General features: G+C 36.6%; 1 protein-coding gene across 2 annotated transcripts in view; it reads right to left on the bottom strand.

The window, feature by feature from the left end:
- The window catches only part of ICE2 (interactor of little elongation complex ELL subunit 2), a 66859-nt gene that overhangs the window by 30829 nt on the left and 11222 nt on the right, over positions 1-24808 (bottom strand). For both annotated transcript variants that reach the window (XM_008139169.3, XM_054716189.1), the window contains exons 5-9: positions 23432-23551; positions 9635-9772; positions 7608-7724; positions 7276-7435; positions 4930-5111 (exon numbers count right to left, since the gene is read on the bottom strand). In XM_008139169.3, the coding sequence (XP_008137391.2) occupies positions 4930-5111; positions 7276-7435; positions 7608-7724; positions 9635-9772; positions 23432-23551 (717 nt within the window). The remainder of the gene's footprint in view (positions 1-4929; positions 5112-7275; positions 7436-7607; positions 7725-9634; positions 9773-23431; positions 23552-24808) is intronic.

Raw genomic sequence — 24808 nt, 5'->3', positions numbered from 1 at the left:
TAACAAAATAACCTACCTAGCCATGGACAAAATTTCCATTTTAGATTTTAACTTTTGCATCCCTCTGATATCATTCATATAGCTTTAGAATTTCCTATTAAAATGATCTAATAGTTTTATCGGATTCAGGTATAATTTTTTTAAGCTGAATATTTATTTATGGTACTGAATATTTCTGCTTCAATCAGGAAGCTAACGATATCTGGTTATCTTTCTTCTTGTGGCATTACAATTGATTTGTTGGTTCATCAAGTTTCATCAATTTAATCTATCCATTATAAAATTCCTCACTGATCTTCTAATGATTTTAGCAGTCACTAATGAGGATCACTGCCTAGATTCACTATTTCATTAAGAGCTACAAAATAATGACAGTAATATTCTTTCATTACCCTGGTATATAGTTTGTACTGGAAAGGCAAGACAAATACTTTACTTTTAAAAATCAGTTTTCAGAATAATGACTTCATGCACTAGCATTCTCCAAAGATGACTAGCACTTTTTGTAAAGTATCATTATGAATTTATAGATTTTAACATATTTCATGTTTCAATCCATTGCAGTCATCCTTTGTCATAGTTAAACTGACACATCTCTGTCCAATAGAAAACCCTTCAAGTTGGCATCTTTTTGATACAATTCCTATATTATTATAGAGTTTTACCTAACTTCATTGCTTGGCATTATATTAGGAATTCTTGATTTCTAATATAAATATAATTACTACTTATCTGTTTTATTGTATTATCTGATGAAAACAGCAATATTATTCTTAACAATATGACTACTAAATGCAGTTTTAAGATTTTTTGGCAGTTCTTTCTGAATTTAGGATATGAATCTTTAGGGCTGTAACAATCAATTTACTAAGTTTCTATTGCTTAAAATAATTCTTCTCTGACTGGTTAAAGCACTAACTTGGTATACAGTGGGTTGGTTCATTTGTTTCACTTCAGCTTTGATTGACTTTTATAATATTTTAAAATTTGTTTTGTAGACATGTAAAACATTTATATGGCTCAGTTAAAAGTATAAAACAAAGAACATTCAGAGAAATATAGCTGACAATCCTACCTCCTCTGCTTTGTTCCATCCCTCCTCCAATTAACCATTTTCATTAGTTTAAGTGTATTCTTCATTGTGTGGATTTTCTTTACTCTGATTTTGTGTACTCACAACTGTAAACCTACGTTTGGCCAATCATGGATTTTATATTTCTTTCTTACTTAAATAAAAAGTAACCTATTATAAAAAATGTTCTCTTCCTTGCCTGTCTCACTTAACAATATTTCTTGGATGTCACTATAGTGGCATATCTAAAGCTTCTTTCATTCTTTTTAATAGCTGCTTAGTATGCTATTGAAAATGTACCATTTATTTAATACCTGTACACATGTGTATTGCTTCCAATCTTTTGCTACTAACAAATAGTATTGCAACGAATAGATTGCACATACATTTTGTTCTTTTCCTGGTACTTCTGAGCTACATTTCTAGAAGTGAGTTTTTTAGGAAGAATACAGTGTTCAGGTTTTGTGGGTACATCTTCACTGTAGAAATGTTATAACAATGTTTTCCCCCCTCTAATACTTTGTAAGAGCTTCCATCAACAAGCTTCTTCTGTTCTTCATGTTTAAATGTGATGGTTTTTCTTACTGCTATGGAAGAATAATCCTGTATGCCAGGACAGCTTTCTTAGCTTCATGGCTCTAAGCTCATGCTTCTCTGTTATCACAAAGTATGCATATAGGTGGGTTCTTGTGTATGTGTGTGAATCTTGAGCACATTCTGAGATCTGGTTCCTCTATTTCCTTCGCCTACAATTAGTTATCTGAAAACTTCTTTTCTTTATCTTCAATGCCCTTGTTCTGCTCAATATGGACTCTACTACCAGTAATTTTTCCTGAACAAAGGCTTTTGCCTTGGAAGGGACTTTGGCTGGTCAGTATCTAAAGTTCTTAGGGCCCCGGTCATCTCAGAAATCTCTTACTAGTAACTTCTTGAGTGCCCCTGAAATCACCTACAAATTAGAGTCTATACATATTATTTTCACTTTTGTTATTCTTCATTCCTCCTTCCACCTGGATTATTTTTCTTGTGCCTGAAGAACATCCATTAGAGGGGATCTGCTGGTAGCAAACTCAATATTTAATGAAAAATATCTGTTTAATTTGGTTAGAGAATTTTAGTAAATGGGTTATATTCTTTTAGCACAGTATTATTCCAATGTCTTCTGGCTCCATTGTTGCTGTTGAGAGTTATTTGCCAGTTTAACTCTCAGTGCTGTATATGTAATGTGCCTTTTGTTTCTCTGAGGTCTTTTAAGAGTTTTTTGTCTCCAAGTATTGATTTGGTCCCAATGTCTCTTTTACACCATCCTTCCGGGTGTAACTACACATATTAGACATTCTCATTATATCTTCTCTATCTCTTGCCTTATTTTCTATATTTTTTTTATCTTTTTGTTGTCTGTGTTACAATATGGATAGTCTTCTCAGACTCACCTTCCAGTTTATTGATTCTCTTTTCAGCTTTATCTAATGTGCTTATAACTCATTTATAGAATTCTTAACTGTAATTACTGTATTTTTCAGTTTTAAAATTTTTATTTAGTTCTTTTTCAAATCTGTTATAGCCCAAAATTCAGACCCCCTCTTATGGATGTTCTTCAGGCACAAGGAAAATAATCTGTTATATAGTGTTTTTTTATTGACTTCAGAGAGGAAAGGAGAGACTTAGAAACATGGATGATGAGAGATAATCATTGATTGGCTGCCTCCTGCACTCCCCCTCCTGGGGATTGAGCCCAATATTCTGGCATGTGTTCTGACTGGGAATCAAACCATGACCTTCTGGTTCATAGGTCACTGCTCAACCAGAGCCAAACCAGCTGAGCTGTTATAGCTTTTAAAAGTTTCCAGTTCCTCACTGAAATTTTCAAGTATTACTTTCTTTGAATGTTGTAAAATTAAACAGAATTGACTAACAGTTTTTGATGGATAATTCTAAGACCCACTTATGTGAATCAGTTTGTTTGGTCATTGTTTCTCCTCCTGTTTCTAGTTATCTATATTTTTAAGTTATTCACAGAAACTATTTGAGGCTCAAAATGATATTATGTTCCTCTAAGAATTATTTTCATTTGCTTTTGCGAAGTGTCCAGAGACACCAGTAATCCAAAACCATCTGAATCCAAGTTCAAGGCCTGAAAACTCAGGCTACAACCTCTGAGAAAGACAATTTATTTCTGGTTCACCCTTACTTTTGGGGTATAGCCCTGCAGGGTCTAAGCCTTTGATGAAAAACTGAACTGTGACTTGATGCTGCCAAAACCACAGTTCATTTTCTGTTGCCTCTTCAGAGCTGGTCAATACCATCCAGGGCAAAAATAACCCTAAATGACAGCCTCACCTCCCTGGATTCTGGTCTTCTCTGATATCTCAGCCCTTACTATCTTGTTAGCTCTTTGATGATTTTAAGAAAGGGTTTTTATATTTTTTCCAGCTTTTTTTGTTGTTGTCAGCAGTAATAATCACTTCTTGGCTTTTTGGCTAAGATCAAGAGTAGCTGTCAGCAATAATGAGAAAGATCCAAATAACCTGGTCTGCTGTTAACGAAAAGAGTTACTGTCAGTTTTCATCCCTTTTAACCTATTTAATGTTTCTTCATAATACTTGTTACTTCCTGACATTCACACTTCACACTAATATAAGTTTTAGGTAGATTTTAAAATGCAATAAATAAATAAATAAATAAATAAATAAATAAATAATAACTTAAGAAAAGGTGGAAATGCTCTATGACCTTATATTATAAAAATATTAAAAGACAAATGGCAAACAGAGAAAAACATATAAACAAATATAAAAGACAAAAAGCCAATATTCTTAAAATAGTATGAACTCTTAGTAATAAGAAAAATATTTTTCTTTTTTACTTTCTAATTATATTTGTTCTCTCATTTTATTCAAGTCTCTGTTCATATTTCCTGTTCTGGGAAAGTCTTCTTGACTATGAATCTAAAATAGTCCACCATTTCTATCTCTTTCCCTTAACCAACTCTCCTTTTCTGGATAGCATTTACCACTATCTGCTTTGTTGCTATTATTTTGTTAATTATCTGTGCCTCCCACCACTGATATAAGCTCTAAGAGAAAAAAGACTATTTTTATTCACTGCTGTATCCTCAGTGCACATAAAAGCATCTACTCAATATTTGTGGAACAAATGAAGAAAGTCTAGTATAAACAGAATGTCTTACTTTAATAATCATGTATATTTTAAAATACACAAAATAACAAAAGCTATTGTTTCTGGAATGCAAATGCTTTACTGTTCTAAATGCAATGTTCTAAATGCTTTACATATATTAACTCATTTAATTCCAAATAATCCTATGAGTTAGGTAATATCATGATACCCATTTTACAGACAAGCAAATTAGACACCAAGAGATTATGTAGCTTCCTTAAGGTCACACAACTATTAAGCATACTGAAAAGGATTAACAATCTGGCCAAATACTTTCTGTACCAATCCAATTCATCTGTTACTTTTCATACTTAAAAATTTTTTAAATATAAATGAGAACAATTAAAACTACCACCATAATTATCAGCATTATTAACTGAGTTTTTAGTACATGCATACTAATGACTGTGCTCAGCATTTTACATTGTTATAGCAAATCTAATGCTTACAACAATCTTGGGAAATAGGTATTGCCTTTCTTTTAAAAAAAGGAGGAAAACCAGAGGCTGAGGGAAATTAAATTAGTTGCCCAAAGGCTACCTTGACTTGGGGTTCAATTTTAAGTTTCAATCTAAAGACTAGATTTGTAACTACCAGATTTAGAGACTTGTAATAAAACTTTAAGCTTCAACAGAATAAACAAACACATTCCCTTAAGGAAAAAAAACATTACATACATCCATTTCAGGCATACAATCTTCTGGTTTGTCCATAAATACTGCAGAGATTGGAAAAGATGTATTTTTGGACATCATGAATTTTAATGGTACTTCATGGAAGATTTGATTTCTCTCTCTCATTGTCATTTTCTTTTGGGGAAGTGGTGAATTAACATAAATTACTTTAACCGGTTTTGAACCTTAAAACAGAAACAGAAGGGGGTTATTAGTTTCTAGTAGTGATATTTAAGAAAAAAACCCAGAATATATGACAGAAAGATCACTAAACCAAGAGACATGGGATAGGAAAGTGGTATCACAAAACCAAACATCTGCCACCCCTGAACCAGAATATCTTTAAAATCCCTTAGAGATCTAAGGATCAGAGAATCTGACTGGCAAGAAAAGTATATTTTCTTTCTAATAATTTTTAAAAAGGATTTATTTTATTATCATAGTTTTCCTGTCATTAATACCCAGTTCTTATAGGGTTATGGTTTCAACATGTAATGACATTTTTACCACAGAGAATATATTACATTTGCAGTTTTGTTTCATTAGACACAGTCCTTCATTTATTATAACTATGTTGTCACATATAATAATATTAATTCTGGAATATAAGGAAAAGCTACTAAATATGAACCAAAACTGAAGGGGAATAATCCCTTGTATAGAGGAATTTATATGCAAATATAATTTTACTGTCAATAGACAGATTATCCTATGCTCATAAGTATAGACCTATTTTAATTCTTAATTCCAATAACAGACAAGTAAATAAGTCCTGGAACCTCACCCATTTGAGGTTGTCTAATAAAGTATTGCATTCCTTTCATTTCATTAAAAGATAGAAGACTCTCACCATTTCATGTGTTTTTAGTCAACCTAAACTAGTGGTCGGCAAACCTCGGCTCGCGAGCCACATGCAGCTCTTTGGCCCCTTGAGTGTGGCTCTTCCACAAAATACCATGTGCGGGTGCACACGTACAGTGCGATTGAAACTTCGTGGCCCATGCGCAGAAGTCGGTTTTCGGCTTGGGCAAGTCTATTTTGAAGAAGTGGTTCTAACACTGAGCCACACTCAAGGGGCCAAAGAGCCGCATGTGGCTCGCGAGCCGCGGTTTGCCGACCACTGCTCTAACCAAAAGAGCTACCTGGCCAGGGCTAAAGTGGGTGAAGGAATTGTGAAATCACAGTGCATTAGGCTTGAATGTCTCAGTATATTTGTGCATGTTGGGAGCTAACAAAGTGGTAGGGGCAGACCCTAATTCAGTTTGGCTTTTTATTTTGTTACTTTTTAAGTATATTTTTATTGATTTCCGCTTTTCCTCCCTCTTCCTTCTAAGTTGTCTTCAGTCTACACTCCTCCCTCCCTCAGCATATGCAAATTAACCGCCATCTTTGTTGGTTAATTTGCATAACCACCCTGATTGGCTGGTGGGCGTGGTGAAGGTGTGGTCAATTTGCATATTACTATTTTATTAGGTAGGATATATAGACTAGAGGGCCGGTGCATGAATTTGTGCACGGGGGTGGGGTCGGGAAAGGGACCGCAGGGGATTGGCCGACTGGGTGAGGGACTACAGGAGGTTGGCTGCCAGCTCCAAGGAGGGAGCTGGCCCTCAGCCCCCTGGGAAAGGGGCTGCATCAGCCACCACCCACCCCCAGTTCCTCAGCCCAGCCCAGGGCCCAAAGATCCTTATGGGGTCAGGAGGGGAGGCGATCGTCGCCGGGCCGGGTGCAGAAGGAACAAATGCTGGGCGCCGACGCCCCACCACCGTACAGTTCCCCGCCTCCCTCTCTCCTCCTTCCCTCACTGCTGCACCGCCACCGCAGCAGGCAGGCAGCCCCCAGGGAAGGGAGAGGTCAGGAGTGAGACAAACCCTTGTGTCGAGGGCTGACTTTCAATAGATCGCAGCGAGGGAGCTGCTCTGATACGTATAAAACCCCGACTCAGAAGCAGGTCTCTATGAATGGTTTAGCACCAGGGGCTGATGGGGGCCGGCTGGCCAGGGGGAGGGGCCACAGGGGACTGGCTGTGGGAGTGCACTGACCACCAGGGGGCAGCTCCTGCGTCAAGCATCTACCCCCTGGTGGTCAGTGCATGTCATAGCGACTGGTTGAGTGGTCATTCCGTCATAAAGGTCACTTAGACTTTTATATATATAGATGAGTGTCAATTATGTGCTAGCTCTATTTATTTAAAAAGTTCTATTGAATGTAAGTATCAAACTTACATTCTCCTTAAATCAAAACTTAGATATTTGTATTTGACAAATGACTACCTGTGTTTAGACAGCTGAAATAGAACCATTCCAACTCCTCTGTTAAGAGCATAACCTGATATGGCAAATCACAAACCTGCAACAGGTATTACTTGAATACACACTGGAATTTCCCACTGTTCCTTGTAGTCTGGTCCATGATTATTTAATAAGGCAAACAATGATTGACTAGTTAGAACTATCTGTGGGTGATATCTTGAAACAAGCTTCTCTGCATTTGGATCTTTACTAATATCCTGAAAAACAAAATATACCCTGTTACTTCATTATACTTATTGGAAATTTCTTTACTAAAATAACAAAAAGGAAATTGAAGAAGGAGACTTTAAAAGAATCAGATTATCTGTACTTTATGAGGTACAGAAGATTACTTATAGAGATCCCATCCCAAACCATTTTCGTACTTACATAATGCATAGCTGCAGCTGTTTGTTCTGGTGTTCCATTGGTAGATATGTTATCTTTTGAGAGTTGCAATTTTGCAGGCATTGAGGGAAATACTGTTTTCACAAATTTCACACTACCCTAAATAAGAATGAAATCATTGCTTATTACAAAAATCTTGATGTATTTTCCCCCCAAGTATCTTTTCATCTTATGAAATTTTAAAGTTAAAATTCTTCATTCTACTAAATGCACATGTCAAATTTAGAGCCTTCTTTAAGTCAAGACTTTTTTTGTTGTTGTTAATCCTCAGCTGAGGATATTTTTCCATTGATTTTTAATCAAAGTGGAAGGGAGGGGGAGAGACAGAGACAGAGAAACACCCATGTGAGAGAGACACATCAATTGGCTGACCTTTACTGGAATTGAACTTGGGACCCTTCAGTAGCAGGTCATCGATGCTCTAATCAATGAGCATACTAGCCAAATCAAGACTTTCATGTTTTTGCTTGACACCCACCATATATATATTTTTTAAAAAGGGTCAAAGAGACGGGTGTCATGGAATCTTCCCTGCCACTTTAACCTCTTATTTTATGAGGTACAAATCATCACAGGGTAGAGGAGAAAATCTAAAATATCCTCTTCACACATACTTATTTCCAATATGATTGTGTAAAATCCCTTAAAAAAAAAAAAAAGGAGGCTTCCTGCTTATATTCAGTAAGATGGGAACTCTAAGAAAAGAAAATCCTATTTTATAATAGACAAATATGCAAATTGACCATACCTCCGACACACCCACAAGCCACGCCCACAAGCCACGCCCACTATCCAATCAGAGCGAGTATGCAAATTAACCCAAACCAAGATGGCTACAGCCACAGAGAGCAAGGTTTCCTAGGTAACAGAGGAAGCCAAGCTTTCTGCCAGCCATTGCAGGCCTAAGCCTCCACTTAAGCTACAAAGTTTCAATTATAGAAAGTAAACAAATTCAAACAAATGGCAGCAGAAAGGAGCTTGAGAGAGCAGGCCAGGGTTGCCGCCGGCAACAGGGGAAGCAAAGCTTTCCACACACCCTGGCCGGGCCCACCCACTTAAGGCAACAAAGTTTCAATTATAACCCCAACACAAATGGCTGCGGGCATCGGAGGGAGCCCCAGGCTTGGCTCTGCTCCAGGCTACAAAGTTTCAATTGTAAAAGGAAAATAAATTCCAGATACCAGGGCCTCTGCTTGCATTGCCAGGGTGCATGACCGGCCTGAAAACCACCACAGGCCCCTCGCTCAGGCCGCCCCACGCCCCAAGGGAACCCCACCCTGATCAGGGACACCCTTCAGGGCAAACCAGCTGGCCCCCACCCCTGTACCAGGCCTCTATCCTATCTAATAAAAGAGTAATATGCAGATTGATCATCACTGCAACACACAATATAGCTGCCCCCATGTGGTCAAAGATCCTGCCCCCATGTGGACACAAGATGGCCACCACAAGATGGCCAGCAGGAGAGGGCAATTGGGAGGCACCCGGCCTGCAAGGGAGGGCAGTTGAGAAGGACCAGGCCTGCAAGGGAGGACAGTTGGAGGTGATCAACCCTGCAGGAGAGGGCAGTTAGGGGTGACCAGGCCGGCAGAGGAGGGAAGTTGGGGGCAAACAGGCTGGCAGCAGAGTGGTTAGGGGTGATCAGGCTGGCAGGCAGAAGCGTTTAGGGGCAATCAGGAAGGCAGGTAGGCAAGCAGTTGGGAGCCAGCAGTCCTGGATTGTGAGAGGGATGTCCGACTGCCCGTTTAGGCCCGATCCCGGTGGGGTCCCAGATTGGAGAGGGTACAGGCTGGGCTGAGGGACAACCCCCCTCCGTGCATGAATTTCGTGCACCGGGCCTCTAGTCAAGAAATAAAGTGGGTAGTGACGTTTTTAAAAACATCAAGTATTGATATCCATAAAGCTGTATATCATTATTATTCAAAATTTAAACACAAATGTTGTCTATGTGAAATACAGATTATGTTTCAAACAAAAATAAGCATATACTTTCATATGGCAAACCTTACCAGTGCAAGAAGAGTCTTTTCTAACTTTAATCCCATCTCTGTTCTGAATGGGAAGAATCCCATTAAGCTGGTGACTTCATGGAGAGTATAGAATTCTGGATACTTTTTCACTTGGTCGATACAAGCTTTTAAAACTTGCTAGAAAATAAAAACCAAAATAAATTCATTTGTATTATACTTCTCTAATAATCCAACAAAAATAAGTTAGTTACATATGATTATATAATTGTTCACTGGCAATCTAGCCTCATTTCATTACTCAAACTTCTAACAATCCAAGAATATTGTATATTCCTTGTTTAATATAATCTCATTTTTTCGTAATTCTTTTAAACCTAATATCTTAAAATGCTGATATTTGATAATATTAAAATGAGCAATTGTATTAAAATTTAAAATGAAATAGAGATGATATATTTTCTATACTACTTAAGAAACTGTCAAGGAAATAAAGACATATGAAAATGTCAACACACTTTACTGCAATAGAAGCAGTTTTATGAATAATTAGAAATAAGTTTAATATCCTTAAAAGATTCCCAAGCACAGGAATTAATGTAGTTGTCTTACATGTCATTCTAATCTGCACTCTAAAAAATAAATGAGATATGTTGTAACTAATTCAAATATCGAGTATTTTTTCCTCTCCAAACTGTTTTCAAAATATTAATAACTTACCAGGAAATGTAATCAGGAAGGAAATAAAACTCACAGCTTTACACAAACAGAATATATGCCACTTGTAATAACATGCAGATAACTCAAAGGAGCACAGCAGTTTTGGGTGGTGGTGGGGGGTTATAATTTTATAAATACAAAGACATTATCTTCTAAGTATTTTTTCTTCTTGTCAACTAACCTAATCTGACTTATATAATATACTTTACATCACAAAAGCTCTTAGCAATAAGCATTTCTTTATACTACATGTGGATCTCCTTTCCCTTCGTTCATAAAATATGTGAAGCTACAAATCAATAACTTTGCTATAGTATATCTTTTTATCTGTAGTTTCATATTCCCTTCTTCCCCTCTTACTCTTCGCTCCCAGCTATCTTTCACATTCCCCTCCCCCACATCCCTGCTTTTCAATACTGGCCTTAATATTTAATTCAGAATATTACTTGCAACTAAGGCTGATGCAGGTTAACATGGAAAAGTTCTGTTTTTGAAAACCTTAGTCAACTGCGAACTCAGATCAGCATAATATTTTGTTCTTCACTTATAATATTAGTTAACTTTCACTAATTAGTTACCCACCCCCCTCCTCCCTAACATTCCCATCCTATGGCAGTATTTGCAAGAATTTGAACATGCAAAGGAAAGCAATATATAATCACTACGTGATATAGAGACTATTCTGGCTAGATGTTTATTAGCACGTTTTTCATGGTAAAACTGCTGGATGCCACAGTGCTTTTACCTGAGTTGCCCTAAATTCAGTAATTATGGTAAGAGAAAGAGTCAAAGGAAAATCTAAGACAGTTTTATTCCTATACTCCATACATCATATATTATTACAGGTATTTCACAACTGGTAGGCATTAAGCAACTAAATAAACATTATTTAACTAAAAAGGTTTTTTAACTAATAATTTGTCTTTGAAAAACAGCTAAGAGTGAATGAAGAAGGTTAAGAGACTCAGGTTGTTTCCCATAATTCACCCACTGAATGTTATTATTTTTTAAATATATTTTTATTGATTTCAGAGAGGAAGGGAAAGGGAGAGAGACAGAAACATCAATGATGAGAGAGAATCATTGATCAGGGCTGCTTCCTACATGCCCCACACTAGGGATTGAGCCTGCAACAAGTCATGTGCCCTGACCAGGAATCAAACCATAATCTCCTGGTTCATAGGTTGACACTCAACACACTTTACTGAAATAGAAGCAGTTATATGAATAATTAGAAATAAATAACTTGTAAGTTAAATACATCAAAAACACATCCATGCACACAATACAGATTTACCATTACCAAGAAAGGTGAAAATGACCATCTCCCTAAATTTTATTTTGGACCAAAAAATAATGGTATCATACATTTTTTTTAAAAAAATTAAATTCATTGGGGTAACATTGGTTAATAATGCAAGTTTCAGGTATACAATTCTATAAATACAATGTCTGTATATTGCACTGTGTGCTCATCACCCAGAGTCTAGTCTACTTCTATTACCATATACTTGACCCCTTTATTTCTTCTCCACCCTGCCCTTCCCCTCTAGTAACCACTAGAATGTTGCCTGTGTGTATGAGTTTGTTTGATGCTTTCTGTTCTATATTCCACATGTGAGTGAAACCATATGGGTCTCATCCTTTTCCATCTAGCTTATTTCACTTAGCCTGATACTGTCAAGATCCATCCTCGTTGTTGCAAAGACTATTTCATCACTTTTTATGGCTGAGTAGTATCCATTCTATCTAGGTATCCTACATATTTGAAACTTAAAAATTTAATAGATACTACTTTTGGCAGTATGGTTGAGTAGATACCTTGAAGAGCACTCCTATCTAAATAATACTGGGTCCTGGATAAATTACAACAAAAAATTTGTATGCATTGCTGGGATTGATAAAAAAGCAAGGAGAATCTCCAAGGACCATAAATAAATAATTAAAACCCAAACACCTAGAGTGAAGATATACAGGAGCAGTGAGAAGTTAGGAAACTCATGAAAGGTGAGGTTGCTTGAGGGCAATTGTGTCAACAAGTTCTAAGATTAGGTAGGAAGCTGAACATGAGCCTAGTATATTTAATCCTTGAAAAACAGATCCATCCATGTTCACATTAGCATTATTTACAAGACCCAAAAGGTAGAAATGACCAAAGTGTCCATCAATGGGTGAATGGATAAATAAGTTGCTCATACACATACAATGGAATATTTATTCAGTCTTAAGAATGAAGGAAATTCAGATACATGTTACAACACATATGATTCTTACAGACATTATGCTAATTAAAATAAGCCAGTCACAAAAAGAAGTACTATATGATCCCATTCATATGGGAGCACCTGAAGTAGACAAATTCAGAGACTAAAAGTAGGAGTTGGGGGGGAGGGGGAAGATAATGACTTTATTTTATGAGTACAGAGTTTCAGTTTGGGAAGAAAGCTCTGGAGATAGAGGATAGAAATATACTCACAACAGTGTGAATATATTTAATGCCATTTAACTGTCCTTAAAAATGGTAAATTTGTTATGTATATTTTATCACAACAGAAAAAAAAAGAGAGAAACTGAAGACAGACTGAGGTCTAGCTTACAATTGGGAATCTCAGAAAGACAGAGTTGAGAAAATGAAGGAGAAGCAATAATTGAAAATGGCTGGGAATTTTCTAAGACTAAAGAAGGATATAAGTTTCCATATAAAATAAAAACAATGATCCAAGTAGGATTTTGGAAAAAGCACACTGCATTATAGATAGAGAGCAAGCACAGTTCTAATGGGAGGGAGGAGGGTATGTAGAGGGACTGAGCAAAAAAGGAAAAAAACACACACACACACACACACACACACACACACACACACAAAGAGAAAGAACTCACGAACATGGACAAGTTTGGTAACTGGGGGGGGGGGGGCAGGGGTGAGTGGAGATGGAAGAGGGTATGGGGGCCATAATGGTGATGGAAAATAAAGAAGACAAAATAAACAATTGCAATGAAACTGTAAAACACCAAAAATAAAGAATGGCCAGGAAGAAAAGACATATTTCTTAAAAGAAATGACTTCAAACAGACAACACTTTCCAACAGCAATAACATAAACCAGAAAAAGTAAAATTTTATTTTCAAATGTTGAGTAACAAAGCAAACTGTCAACTTAAAATTATGCATAGAATAAAACTATCTTACTAGAATGAGAGCAAAATAAAAATACTTTCAGATTAAAATAAAGATTATCATCAAGAGACCTTCCTCAAAGAAACAAGTAGAACATACAGTATTTCAGGAATAATGAAGAGGATCTCAGATTGTAGATTAGAGAAATAATAAATGAAAATAACAAAAAAGTAAATATTTTTAGATAAATAAAACAATATGTAAAATAGTAATATAGTTAGGTTTTAAAAAAAGAGAGTATTGGAAGATGGCTCCCCACCGGAAGGCAGACTGCATGATAGTGTGTGAGTGAGAGAACGAAAGGAGAGTGTGTGGTCACAGGAGGAGTGTATATTTGTGGGTGAGAGACAGCTATACTCCAAGGGACTGTGGGGGATTGCCAGACCGGGTTCCCCTGACCGGGCAGCCTCCACGGCTGCTGAAATCTCTCCCGGAGCAATCGGCTCTGACGCGGAGACTGCGCCATCTTGAAGGGGAGAGTGGTTGTTATCGGAAGCCTATACATCCCAGGAATCTACACCACCACTCAGAACAGCTGCGAACCCAGGAACACCGGATCTCAAGCAGCGCAAATATGCGGACTCAGAGGAGTTCCGCACCTTCTCACGGAAAGGTCAGATTTCACCTAGGAAAAGGTGAGGTCTGCGATCCAGGCTGGAGAGAGAAATGCACACAACCGGAGCTAGAGGTTCCGGAGAAGTTGGCGCCCCACAAAATCTGCAGCTTTGGGGTGAGCGTGATCCGCGAATGTGGAAGGGGATCCGCAGGGCTGCTAGCAGAAGGGAACTCTAAAAAGCAACCCATAGCTAGACTGGGCGCAAAAAGGCAGCCTGAAATTTTAACAGTGTGCTGGCTGCTTAGTGCCAGAGACCTTCACAGAATTGCGTGCAGTGCCAGAGGGTAAAAGTCTCGAGTTCACACACTTACTCTGGCTCTTTTTTTCTCTTTAAATCCTTGCTTTTGATTACTAAGCCCAGTACATAAGATCACCCAATTGGGGACACTCTCAGAGACTGCAGGGGAAAGTAGTTTTTGTGGAACCTGGGGATCAGAGCAGGGAGTAATGATCAGAGAAGCAGCTCTGGGGCAGTCCATTCTCCCAAACCAGTATTAAGTGCAACAGGGAAAACAAAATCTAAATACTGGCGAGGGGACTTATAGCTCTGGAGTACAATCCAGAAACACTGCCACCCAGGGGTTGAATCATAAATTGACTCTTGTGCAAATAAAAATAAAGGAGTCTAAGAAACAAAGAAATACTGCCTGCTGGAAAATCAGGACTGTGGTTTACAACACAGAGGAGCAGTGGAATGCAGGGAACTTCAATACTGTCCTGACTACTGGACAGGAAACAGGCACGCCAAACAGAACAGTAGAGGAAGTGAATGACCTTGGATACTGCACATTTTTTATTTTTTCATCTTTTACTTAAGAAACTATTTTTTCTTTTTTCCTCATTTGATTTTACCTTATTATTATATTTTAATCAGTATTATTCTAGTACTATTTTACTTTTTGTTTAAAGTGTCATTTTATTTTCTCTTTATTTTATTTTATTTTGGGATTAGTGTTCTACATTTTATTTTCATTTTTCCTTTAGCATCATTTTACTCTATCTCAACTTTACCTTTATGCCAACACTCTCTTCCTCACTTTTGCCCTTTTGTTGTCCTATCCCTCTTACCTTATTCCTGCTTTAGATTTTCCCCATTCCTTCTTTTTACCCTGTTAAAAATTCACCCTATTTATATATCTAATTTCTGATCCCCTGCTCTAAGTTCATACACAACTCTCTCTTATCTTTCTTCTCTATCCACATTTTTTTCTCTCTGCCTTTTTGTTGTTGTTATTGTTTTTTTGTTTTGTTCTGTTTTGGCTTTTTGTTCTAGGTTTTTTTGTTTTATTTTGTTGTTGTTTTTTTGTCTTGCTTCCTCTCTGTCCTATTGTTGTTATTTGCTCGATTGTTGATTAGCTTGGTTATTGTTGTGCTTGTTTGTGAGATTGTTACTTTTTTGTTTTTGTTTTTTTGCCTCTATTTTTCCTCTCCTCGCTTGTTATTAGTTATTGTTTGTAGTTTGCATTCATCTCTGGGTGTTTGTTGTTTGCATCTTTTGGGATTAGTGGTTGTTCTATTGGAGTTTTCTCCCCATGTAGTTCCCCCATCTCCTTTTTATTCTCTTTCTTTTCACTCTTACTTTTTTTCCTTTTCTCAATATCATTTTTGCGCTCCTTTTTTTTTTTCTCTTATCCCCTAATTCACTTTTTTCTGGTGGTCACCTTTATTTGGGGTTATTAGTATCGTGAATACATTTGTGTTCAGTGCCTTGTGCGTTGTGCCTTGTTGTGCTGTATTTTGTGCCTTTAAATCAACGCAGGAGAGAGCGAGCTACATAACCAGATACCCAGAGAAGAGAGATCATGGGGAGACAAAGAAACAGCACGCATATGAAAGAAAAGCAGGCATCACTAGAAAAGGAAGTAAACAAAATGAAGGCAAGCAACCTGTCAGAGAAAGAATTCAGAGAAATTCTGTCCCAACCAGAGTCTTAAGGTGGATGAAAAGAATGGAAGACAAATTTGACAATATGTGCAAGAACCAAGAGGAAATGAAGAACCAACAAGAAATGAAAAATGACATCTCTGCTATAAAGAACTCAATAGAAAGCATCAACAGTAGACTAGAAGAAGCAGAAGACCGCATCAGTGAGCTAGAAGACAAAGTAGGAAAAAATACCCAAGTAGCGCAGCTTCTAGAAAGAAAAATTAAAAAGCAGGAGGAGAGCCTAAGGGAACTTTGGGACAACAGGAAACAAAACAACATCTGCATAACAGGGGTGCCAGAAGGAGAGGAAACTGAGCAAGGAATAGAAAACCTGTTTGAAGAAATAATGACAGAAAACTTCCCTGATATAGGGAAGAAAAAACCCACACAAATCCAAGAAGCTCACAGAGTCCCAAGCAAAATGAACCCCAAAAGACTGACACCAAGGCACATTATAATTAAATTGGCAAACACCAATGACAAAATAAGAATCTTAAAAGTGGCCAGAGAGAGACAGAAAATTACCTACAAAGGATCCCCCATCAGACTAGCGACTGATTTCTCAACAGAAACACATCAGGCCAGAATGGAATGGAATGAAATATACAAAGTCATGCAAAGGAAGGGTCTGAATCCAAGAATACTGTACCCAGCAAGGCTATCAATCAAAATTGAGGGTGAAATCAGGAGCTTCACAGACAAAAAAGGACTAAGGGAGTTTATTACCACCAAAGCAGCAATGCAAGAAATGCTAAAGGGTCTGCTGTAAAAAAAAAAAAGAAATAGGAAGCGAAGAAGGAACACACGGGTAAAGAATAAAAATGGCAACAAATAAGTACCTATAAATAATAACTTTAAATGTAAATGGATTAAATACCCCAATCAAAAGACATAGGGTAACGGACTGGATAAGAAAACAGGACCCATATATCTGCTGTCTACAATAAACCCAACTCAGAAAAAAAAGACACACAGAGACTGAAGGTGAAGGGGTGGAAAAAAGTTTTTCAGGCGAATGGAAATTAAAAAAAAGCAGGGGTAGCAACACTTATATCTGACAAATTAGATCTCAAAGTGAAGGACATAAAAAGAGATAAGGAAGGCCACTTCATAATACTAAAGGGAGCAATCCAACAAGAAGAAATAACTCTGGTAAACATATACGCACCAAATATAGGAGCACCCAAATACATAAAAAAACTCCTGGAAGATATCAAGGGAGAGATTGACAGCAATACAATCATAGTAGGAGACTTTAATACCCCACTATCACCCTTGGACAAATCCTCTAAACAAAAAACCAGCAAAGACACATCAATCCTAAATGACTCACTAGACCAGTGATGGGCAACCTTTTAAGCTTGGTGTGTCAAACTTCACCAAAAAACTGAGCATAACTCGGGTAGTGTGTCACTTTGAGGAAAAAACTAACTCCAAGACTCTAGTCACAAATGTTTCATCCTCAGGAGCAGCAAATGTTTCATCCTCGGCATGCAGCCGCGTGTCATCAGAAATGGCTACGCGTGCCAGTGCTGACAAGCGTGTCATAGGTTCGCCATCACTGCACTAGACCAATGGAATTAATTGACATCTTCACAACATTTCACCTCAAAGCCACAGAATATACATTCTTCTCAAGTGCACATGGGTCATTTTCAAAGACAGACCATATATTGGGTCACAGGCAAAGTCTCTTCAAATTCAAGAAGATAGAAACCATATCAAGCATCTTCTCAGATCACAGTGGCATAAAACTGGAAATCAACCACAATAAAAACAATCCAAAAAAATCAAACACATGGAGAATAAATAGCATGCTATTAAACAATGACTGGGTTACCAGAGAGATCAAAGAAGAAATAAAAAACATCATGGCAACAAACGACAATGAATACACAACAATCCAAAATCTATGAGATAAAGCAAAAGCAGTCTTGAGAGGAAAGTTCATAGCTCTACAAGCCTACTGCAAAAAAACAAGAAACAATGGTAATAAATTACCTAACCCTACAACTCAAAGAGTTAGAAAGAGAGCAACAAGAAAAGCCCAGTGTAAGCAGAAGGAAGGAAATAATAAAGATCAGAGCGGAGATAAATGACACAGAGACCAAAAAAAACAAACAAACAAACAACAAAAGATCAACAAAACCAAGAGCTGGTTCTTTGAAAGGATAAACAAGATTGACGAACCTCTAGCCAGGCTCACCAAGAAGCAAAGAGAGAGGACCCAAATAAACAAAATCAGAAATGAAAGAGGAGAAATAACCACAGACCCCACCAAAATACAAAGGATTGTTAAAAAATACTATGAACAACTCTATTCCAACAAAATGGACAACCTGGAGGAAATGGACATATTCCTAGAAAAATACAACCTTCCAAAACTCAATCAGGAAGAATCTAAAAATCTCAATAGGCCAATAACTATGGAAAAATTTGAAGCAGTCATCAAAAAGCTTCCAGCAAACAAAAACCCGGGGCCAGATGGCTTCACAGGGGAGTTTTACCAAACATTCAAGGAAGAACTAAAACCTATCCTCCTTAGACTATTCAAAAAAATTCAACAGGAAGGAACACTTCCAAGCTCATTCTATGAAGCCAGCATCACCCTAATATCAAAACCAGATAAAGACAACACAATGAAAGAGAATTACAGGCCAATATCCCTCATGAACATAGATGCCAAAATCCTCAACAAAATTCTAGCAAATCGGATCCAGCAGTACATCAGAAAGATCATACACCATGACCAAGTAGGATTTATCCCAGGGAATGCAAGGATGGTACAATATCCTCAAATCAATAAACGTGATACATCACATAAACAAATTGAGAGATAAAAATCATATAGTTATATCAATTGATGCAGAAAAAGCATTTGACAAAATCCAACACCCTTTCTTGATAAAAACTCTCAGCAAGGTGGGAATAGAAGGATCATACCTCAACATAATAAAAGACATATATGGTAAACCCACAGCGAACATCATACTCAATGGGCAAAAACTAAAACCATTTCCCCTAAGAACAGGAACAAGGCAGGGATGCCCATTCTCACCACTCCTGTTTGACAAAGTACTGGAAGTATTAGCCATTGCAATTAGACAAGAAGAAGAAATAAAAGGCATCCAAATTGGAAAAGAAGAAGTAAAGCTGTCCTTATTTGCAGATGATATGATATTGTACCTATAAAACCCGAAAGACTCCATGAAAAAACTATTAGACTTAATAAATGAATTAGGCAATGTAGCAGGATACAAAATTAATGCCAAGAAATCTATGGCATTTTTATACACCAATAGTAAACTTACAGAAAGAGAGACTAAAAAAGCAATCTCATTTACCATCGCACCAAAAAAATTAAGATACCTAGGAATAAACTTAACTAAGGAGGTAAAACACCTATACGCGGAAAACTACAGGACACTGAAAAAAGAGATAGAGGAAGACGTAAACAGATGGAAAAACATACCATGTTCATGGATTGGTAGAATCAACTTCATTAAAATGTCCATACTACCCAAAGCAATCTATAGATTCAATGCACTCCCCATTAAAATACCAACAGCATATTTCACAGACCTAGAAAGAACCCTCCAAAAATTCATCTGGAATAAAAAAAGACCCTGAATAGCCACAGCAAGCCTGAGAAAGAAGAACAAAGGAGGTGGGATCTCAATACCAGATTTCAAGCTGTATTACAAAGTCACTGTTCTCAAAACAGCCTGGTACTAGCACAAAAACAGACATGAATAGAATAGAGAACCCCGATATTGACCCAAACCACTATGCTCAATTAATATTTGACAAAGGAGGCATGAACATACAATGGAGTCAAGACAGTCTCTTCAATAAATGGGTGTTGGGAAAATTGGACAGATACATGCAAAAAAATGAAACTAGACCACCAACTTATACCATACCCAAAAATAAACTCAAAATGAATAAAGAACTTAAACATAAGACGGGAAACCATAAAAATACTAGAGGAATCCACAGGCAGAGAAATCTCAGAAATATGCCAAAGCAATTTCTTCACAGATACCACTCCTAGGGCAATGGAAACTAATGAGAAAATAAATAAATGGGACTACATCAAAACAAAAAGCTTTTGCACAGCAAAAGAAACCATCAACAAAACAATAAGAAAGCCCACTGTAAGGGAGAACATATTTGCAAATGTTATCACTGATAAAGGTTTAATCTCCAACATCTACAGGGAACTTAATACAACTTAATAAAAGGAAGATAAATGATCCAATAAAAAATGGGCAAGGGACCTAAATAGAATCTTTTTGAAAGAAGACAGAAGAAAGGCCAAGAGACATATGAAAACATGCTCAAAGTCACTAATTATCCGAGAGATGCAAATCAAAACGACAATGCAGTACCATCTCACACCTGTCAGAATGGCTATTGTCAACAAATCAACAAACGACAAGTGCTGGTGAGGATGCGGAGAAAAAGGAACCCTCGTGCACTGCTGGTGGGAATGCAGACTGGTGCAGCCACTGTGGAGAACAGTATGGAGTTTCCTCAAAAAACTAAAAATGAAACTCCCATTTGACCCAGTAATCCCACTTCTAGGAATATATCCCAAGAAACAAGAAACATCAATCAGAAAGGATATATGCACCCCTATGTTCATAGCAGCACAATTCACCATAGCTAAGATTTGGAAACAGCCTAAGTGCCCATCAGCAGATGAGTGGATTAAAAAACAGTGGTACATCTACACAATGGAATACTACACTGTGCTAAAAAAGAAGGAGTTCTTACCATTTGCAGCAGCATGGATGAAACTGGAGAGCATTATGTTAAGTGAAATAAGCCAGGCAATGAAAGAAAAATACCACATGATCTCACTCATTTATGAAAAATAAAGAACATTATAACCTGATGAATGAAAAGATAGATACAGAGGCAGTAAAGCATTGAACATACTATCAAATTACAGCGGGAAGGCTGGGGAGTGTTGGGGAGGTGGGGAAATAGATCAACAGAAAGACTTGTATGCATGCATATAAGCACAACCAATGGACACAAGACACTGGGGGGTTTGGGATGAGGGCATGTGACAGGGGGTAGGGGAGGCTGGGGGAAGGTCAATGGGGAAAAAAAAAGAGATATATGTACTACTATATGTAATACTTTAAATAATAAAAAAAAATTTAAAAAAAGTAGAGAAGATATAAAAATTTTTTTTTCAAACTGTTTTCAGTAATCTGATGAATTGGTAGTATTAGTATTGTTATTCTAAGGCTGCTGTGGGTGTATTCTGGGGTACAGCAAATGAGACACATGGTATTTTTTTCTTTAAATATATATCTCCTAGATCTATCCAGGAGCAATGAGCATCTCCAGTGCCCAGACTGTAGTCCTTAAATACCATTCCCACTAAAAAACAAAACAAAACAAAAAACAAGGGCTCTGGAAAATGGCTGATTCTAGGGCTGGAGAGGAAATGTATGAAATGAACCTCAAAGTCTATTAGAGTGACTCAAAAGGACTCGAGACAATATGCAGAACCTGTCAACTGGCCAAAGTTGGTATTATTTGAACTTGCAAAAAAATCTTACTTGTAGTGACTAGAACCCACTAAATATGTTTAATTCCAATATTTTAAAAAGTGTGTCTCAATGGATAGAGTGTGTGCTGGTTCAATTTCTGATCAAGGGCATATACCTGGATTGCAGGTTTGATCCCTGATCCTGGTCTGGGCTCATGTGGGAGGCAACCAATCGATGTGTCTCTCTCACATTGATGTTTCTTGACTTGAAACAGAATTACAGTGTTCGCTATATAATTCTTTGTTAGGCTGTATACATTTATTCTATATACTTTTCCACATGTACATTACATTTCATAATATAATATTAAAATATTAAAACAGTAAAACAATTTTTATAGATATCAGTTTATCTTTGGGGTAGAGACATAAAATATAAATTAGAGAAAATGTGCTGCCAAGACAATCTTGATTAAAAAAACAAGACATAATGCTGATTGTTAGCTACCAAATAGTATACTCTGTTAACAAACATTTTTATATTCACTTAATTATTACATTGAACGCTTGAGCACTTGTTGCATGCCAGGCATTATTCTGAACTCAGCAGCATACAAAAGAGTACTTACTTATAGGCATTGTGAAAAAGACAATAAACAAAAATAAAACCTGGGAAAGGAAATACTAAAGGTGATGCTATTTTTTGGAGGGTAATTAGGAACATCCTCATTGATAGTTGGTATCCGAACAGAGAGAGACTTAAAGGAATCAAGGAACTAATCCATGCAGATAGCTGGGGAACAGCTTGCCAGAAAGATGGGAACAGCCAAAGGCTTCAAGGACTATTTAAGAAACACAGAGGCCAGTAGGCTGATGTGGAACAACTGGGAGGAATGTATGTAGAAGATGAAGCAGGCTGGGGGTGGGAGTGTGAGCTTTGTAGACTGTCTCTTTCTGAGATAAGAAGACATTTTAAACCAGTGAAATGAAGGGATATTAATACAGTTGACCCTTGAACAACATGGTGTTGCACTGCACAGGTTCAATTATATGCAGATTGTTTTCAATAAACACTGTAAATGTATTTTCTTACTTATGATTTCTTTAATAACATTGTTTTCTCTAGTTTACCTTATTATAAGAATACATTATGATACATGTAACATACAAAATATGTGTTAACTATTTATGTTATTGGTAAGGCTACTAGTCAATAGAGGCTATTAGTAGTTAAGTTTTTTGGGAGTTAAAAGTTATACACAAATTTTCAACAGTGTGGGGTGTCAGCAACCCTACCCCCTGTGTTGTTCAAAGGTCAACTGTATATATTAATAGTAACTATTTAAGTAGGTTACTCTAAATTTCCGCCAGGCTCACTGAATGAGGGTAGGGTGCAAGGCACATTGCTAATAAATCTGCATGGATGATTTATATATAATAAAATGAACTCACAGTTGAAGTTTATCATTTGGTGATTGGTTATCATGAAGACAATAAATGCAAATTTATGTGACTAAGTTTTAATGGACCATTCAGATTTTTAATGACTCATTCAGATTTTTAATGACTGTTAAGTCCTTGAACACCCATTCTCTCACAAGAGAAATCAGTGCATCAGATCAAACCATCCATGAGTGTAAAATATAACTCTCAAATACAGTACAGTATTGGCTCAGTAAAAGAAAAAAAATAATATAGTATATGATTCTGAGGTGTAAGCACAGCATTTTTATTATTGAAATATGTGATTATACTAGTAAAAACCCTACCTACGATTTGGTCTCTAAATCGATAATACTGATATTTCCATATGCATTTGACAGGATCATCACACATTTAAAAATGCTGCTATTGACTATTACTTGGCAATTTAAGTAATTTTTTTTTTTACCTCTGTGAAGAGACGTGCATCATCAGAAAGCATATTATAATCCTGTGCACATTTCTTTGCAGAATTCTGTAAAAACTTTAGGAATTCAGTAACTTCTTCGTTTACGTGGTTTTTCATATCCTAATTTTTTAAAAAGTAGACATGTTGTGGAATAAAAACAATCACTTCTCAATCATTGCTATAATTATTTTGACTTAAAGAATAATTAAAAGTATTATATCCAAAGCAAAAATCACAAAGAGAAAGTTCATGAAAATTATATAATAATGATACACTTGTTATTAAAAACTCCTCAAAAACAGGAAAGCAAATTAATACTACTATAATACATGCTTTGGAATTAGTAAGCTTATCTTATAAAATGTTCTTAATTAACAAAAATAGAACACACACCCAAATAGAAAAATGAGCAAACAAAATGAATTATACAAAAGAAGAAACAGAAATGGCTTAATAACACATGGAAAATACTTATTTTTTATCAGTAATCATTGTAATTTAATGTAAAATAAGGGATCACCATTTCTTCCATTTCAAATAAGAGGGGGAAAGGTAATGTTCAGTATCAGCAAAGATATTGAAAACAACAAAAAAAATCTCCCACACAATAGTGATATAAAAAAATTGGCTTAAAGTTTTTGCAGAACAATTTACCCATGGGTAATTGCATACCAAAGCCTTAGAAACATGTATAATTTTTGATATGGCAATTTTATTTTTTATTACTATTTTCATTGATTGATTGGTTTTAGAGAGAGAGGAAAGAAGGAAGGAAGGGAAAGAGAAAGAGAGGCATTAGTTTGTTGTTCCATTTATTTATGCAGTCATTGGTTGCTTCTTGTATGTGTTCTGACTGGGGACAGAACCCACACCTTGGCATATCAGGACAACACTCTAATCCAGCGGTCGCCAACCTTTCGGACCTCACGGACCACCAGTGATCTGCAAACCACTGGTTAGCGACTGCTGCTCTAACCTACTGAGCTACCCAACCAGGACTGGCAGTTTTATTTTTAAAATATTATCTTAAGGAAACAATCATAGATATAAACAAAGAGTTTGCAACAATGATGTTCAGTACAGCATCATTTATATGACTTTGGAAATTACTTAAATAAATGAAAATTTTAAATTGGTTCAATGACCTATGCCAGCTCTAATTCCAGTACTTAAGATGAATTGGAGTGAAATATGCTCAGAACTAGAGCAAAATGCCTGAACTATACCAGAACCAACAAAAGAATTAAAGCACCAATTTGTCCATCAATTATCTCCCTAAACTTCCCATTTTTTTTTAATACGGTTGCACCTAAAACACAAAAGCAAATTTAAAGTATTCTTAACTTTTAAATACTTTTTTTTACTGAAGCTCAAGAA

Source organism: Eptesicus fuscus, chromosome 5 (assembly GCF_027574615.1).
Source record: "Eptesicus fuscus isolate TK198812 chromosome 5, DD_ASM_mEF_20220401, whole genome shotgun sequence".
Taxonomy (NCBI): Eukaryota; Metazoa; Chordata; class Mammalia; order Chiroptera; family Vespertilionidae; genus Eptesicus; species Eptesicus fuscus.
The sequence above is the reverse complement of the archived record's forward strand: the minus strand, read 5'-3'. Positions and strand labels throughout refer to the sequence as shown.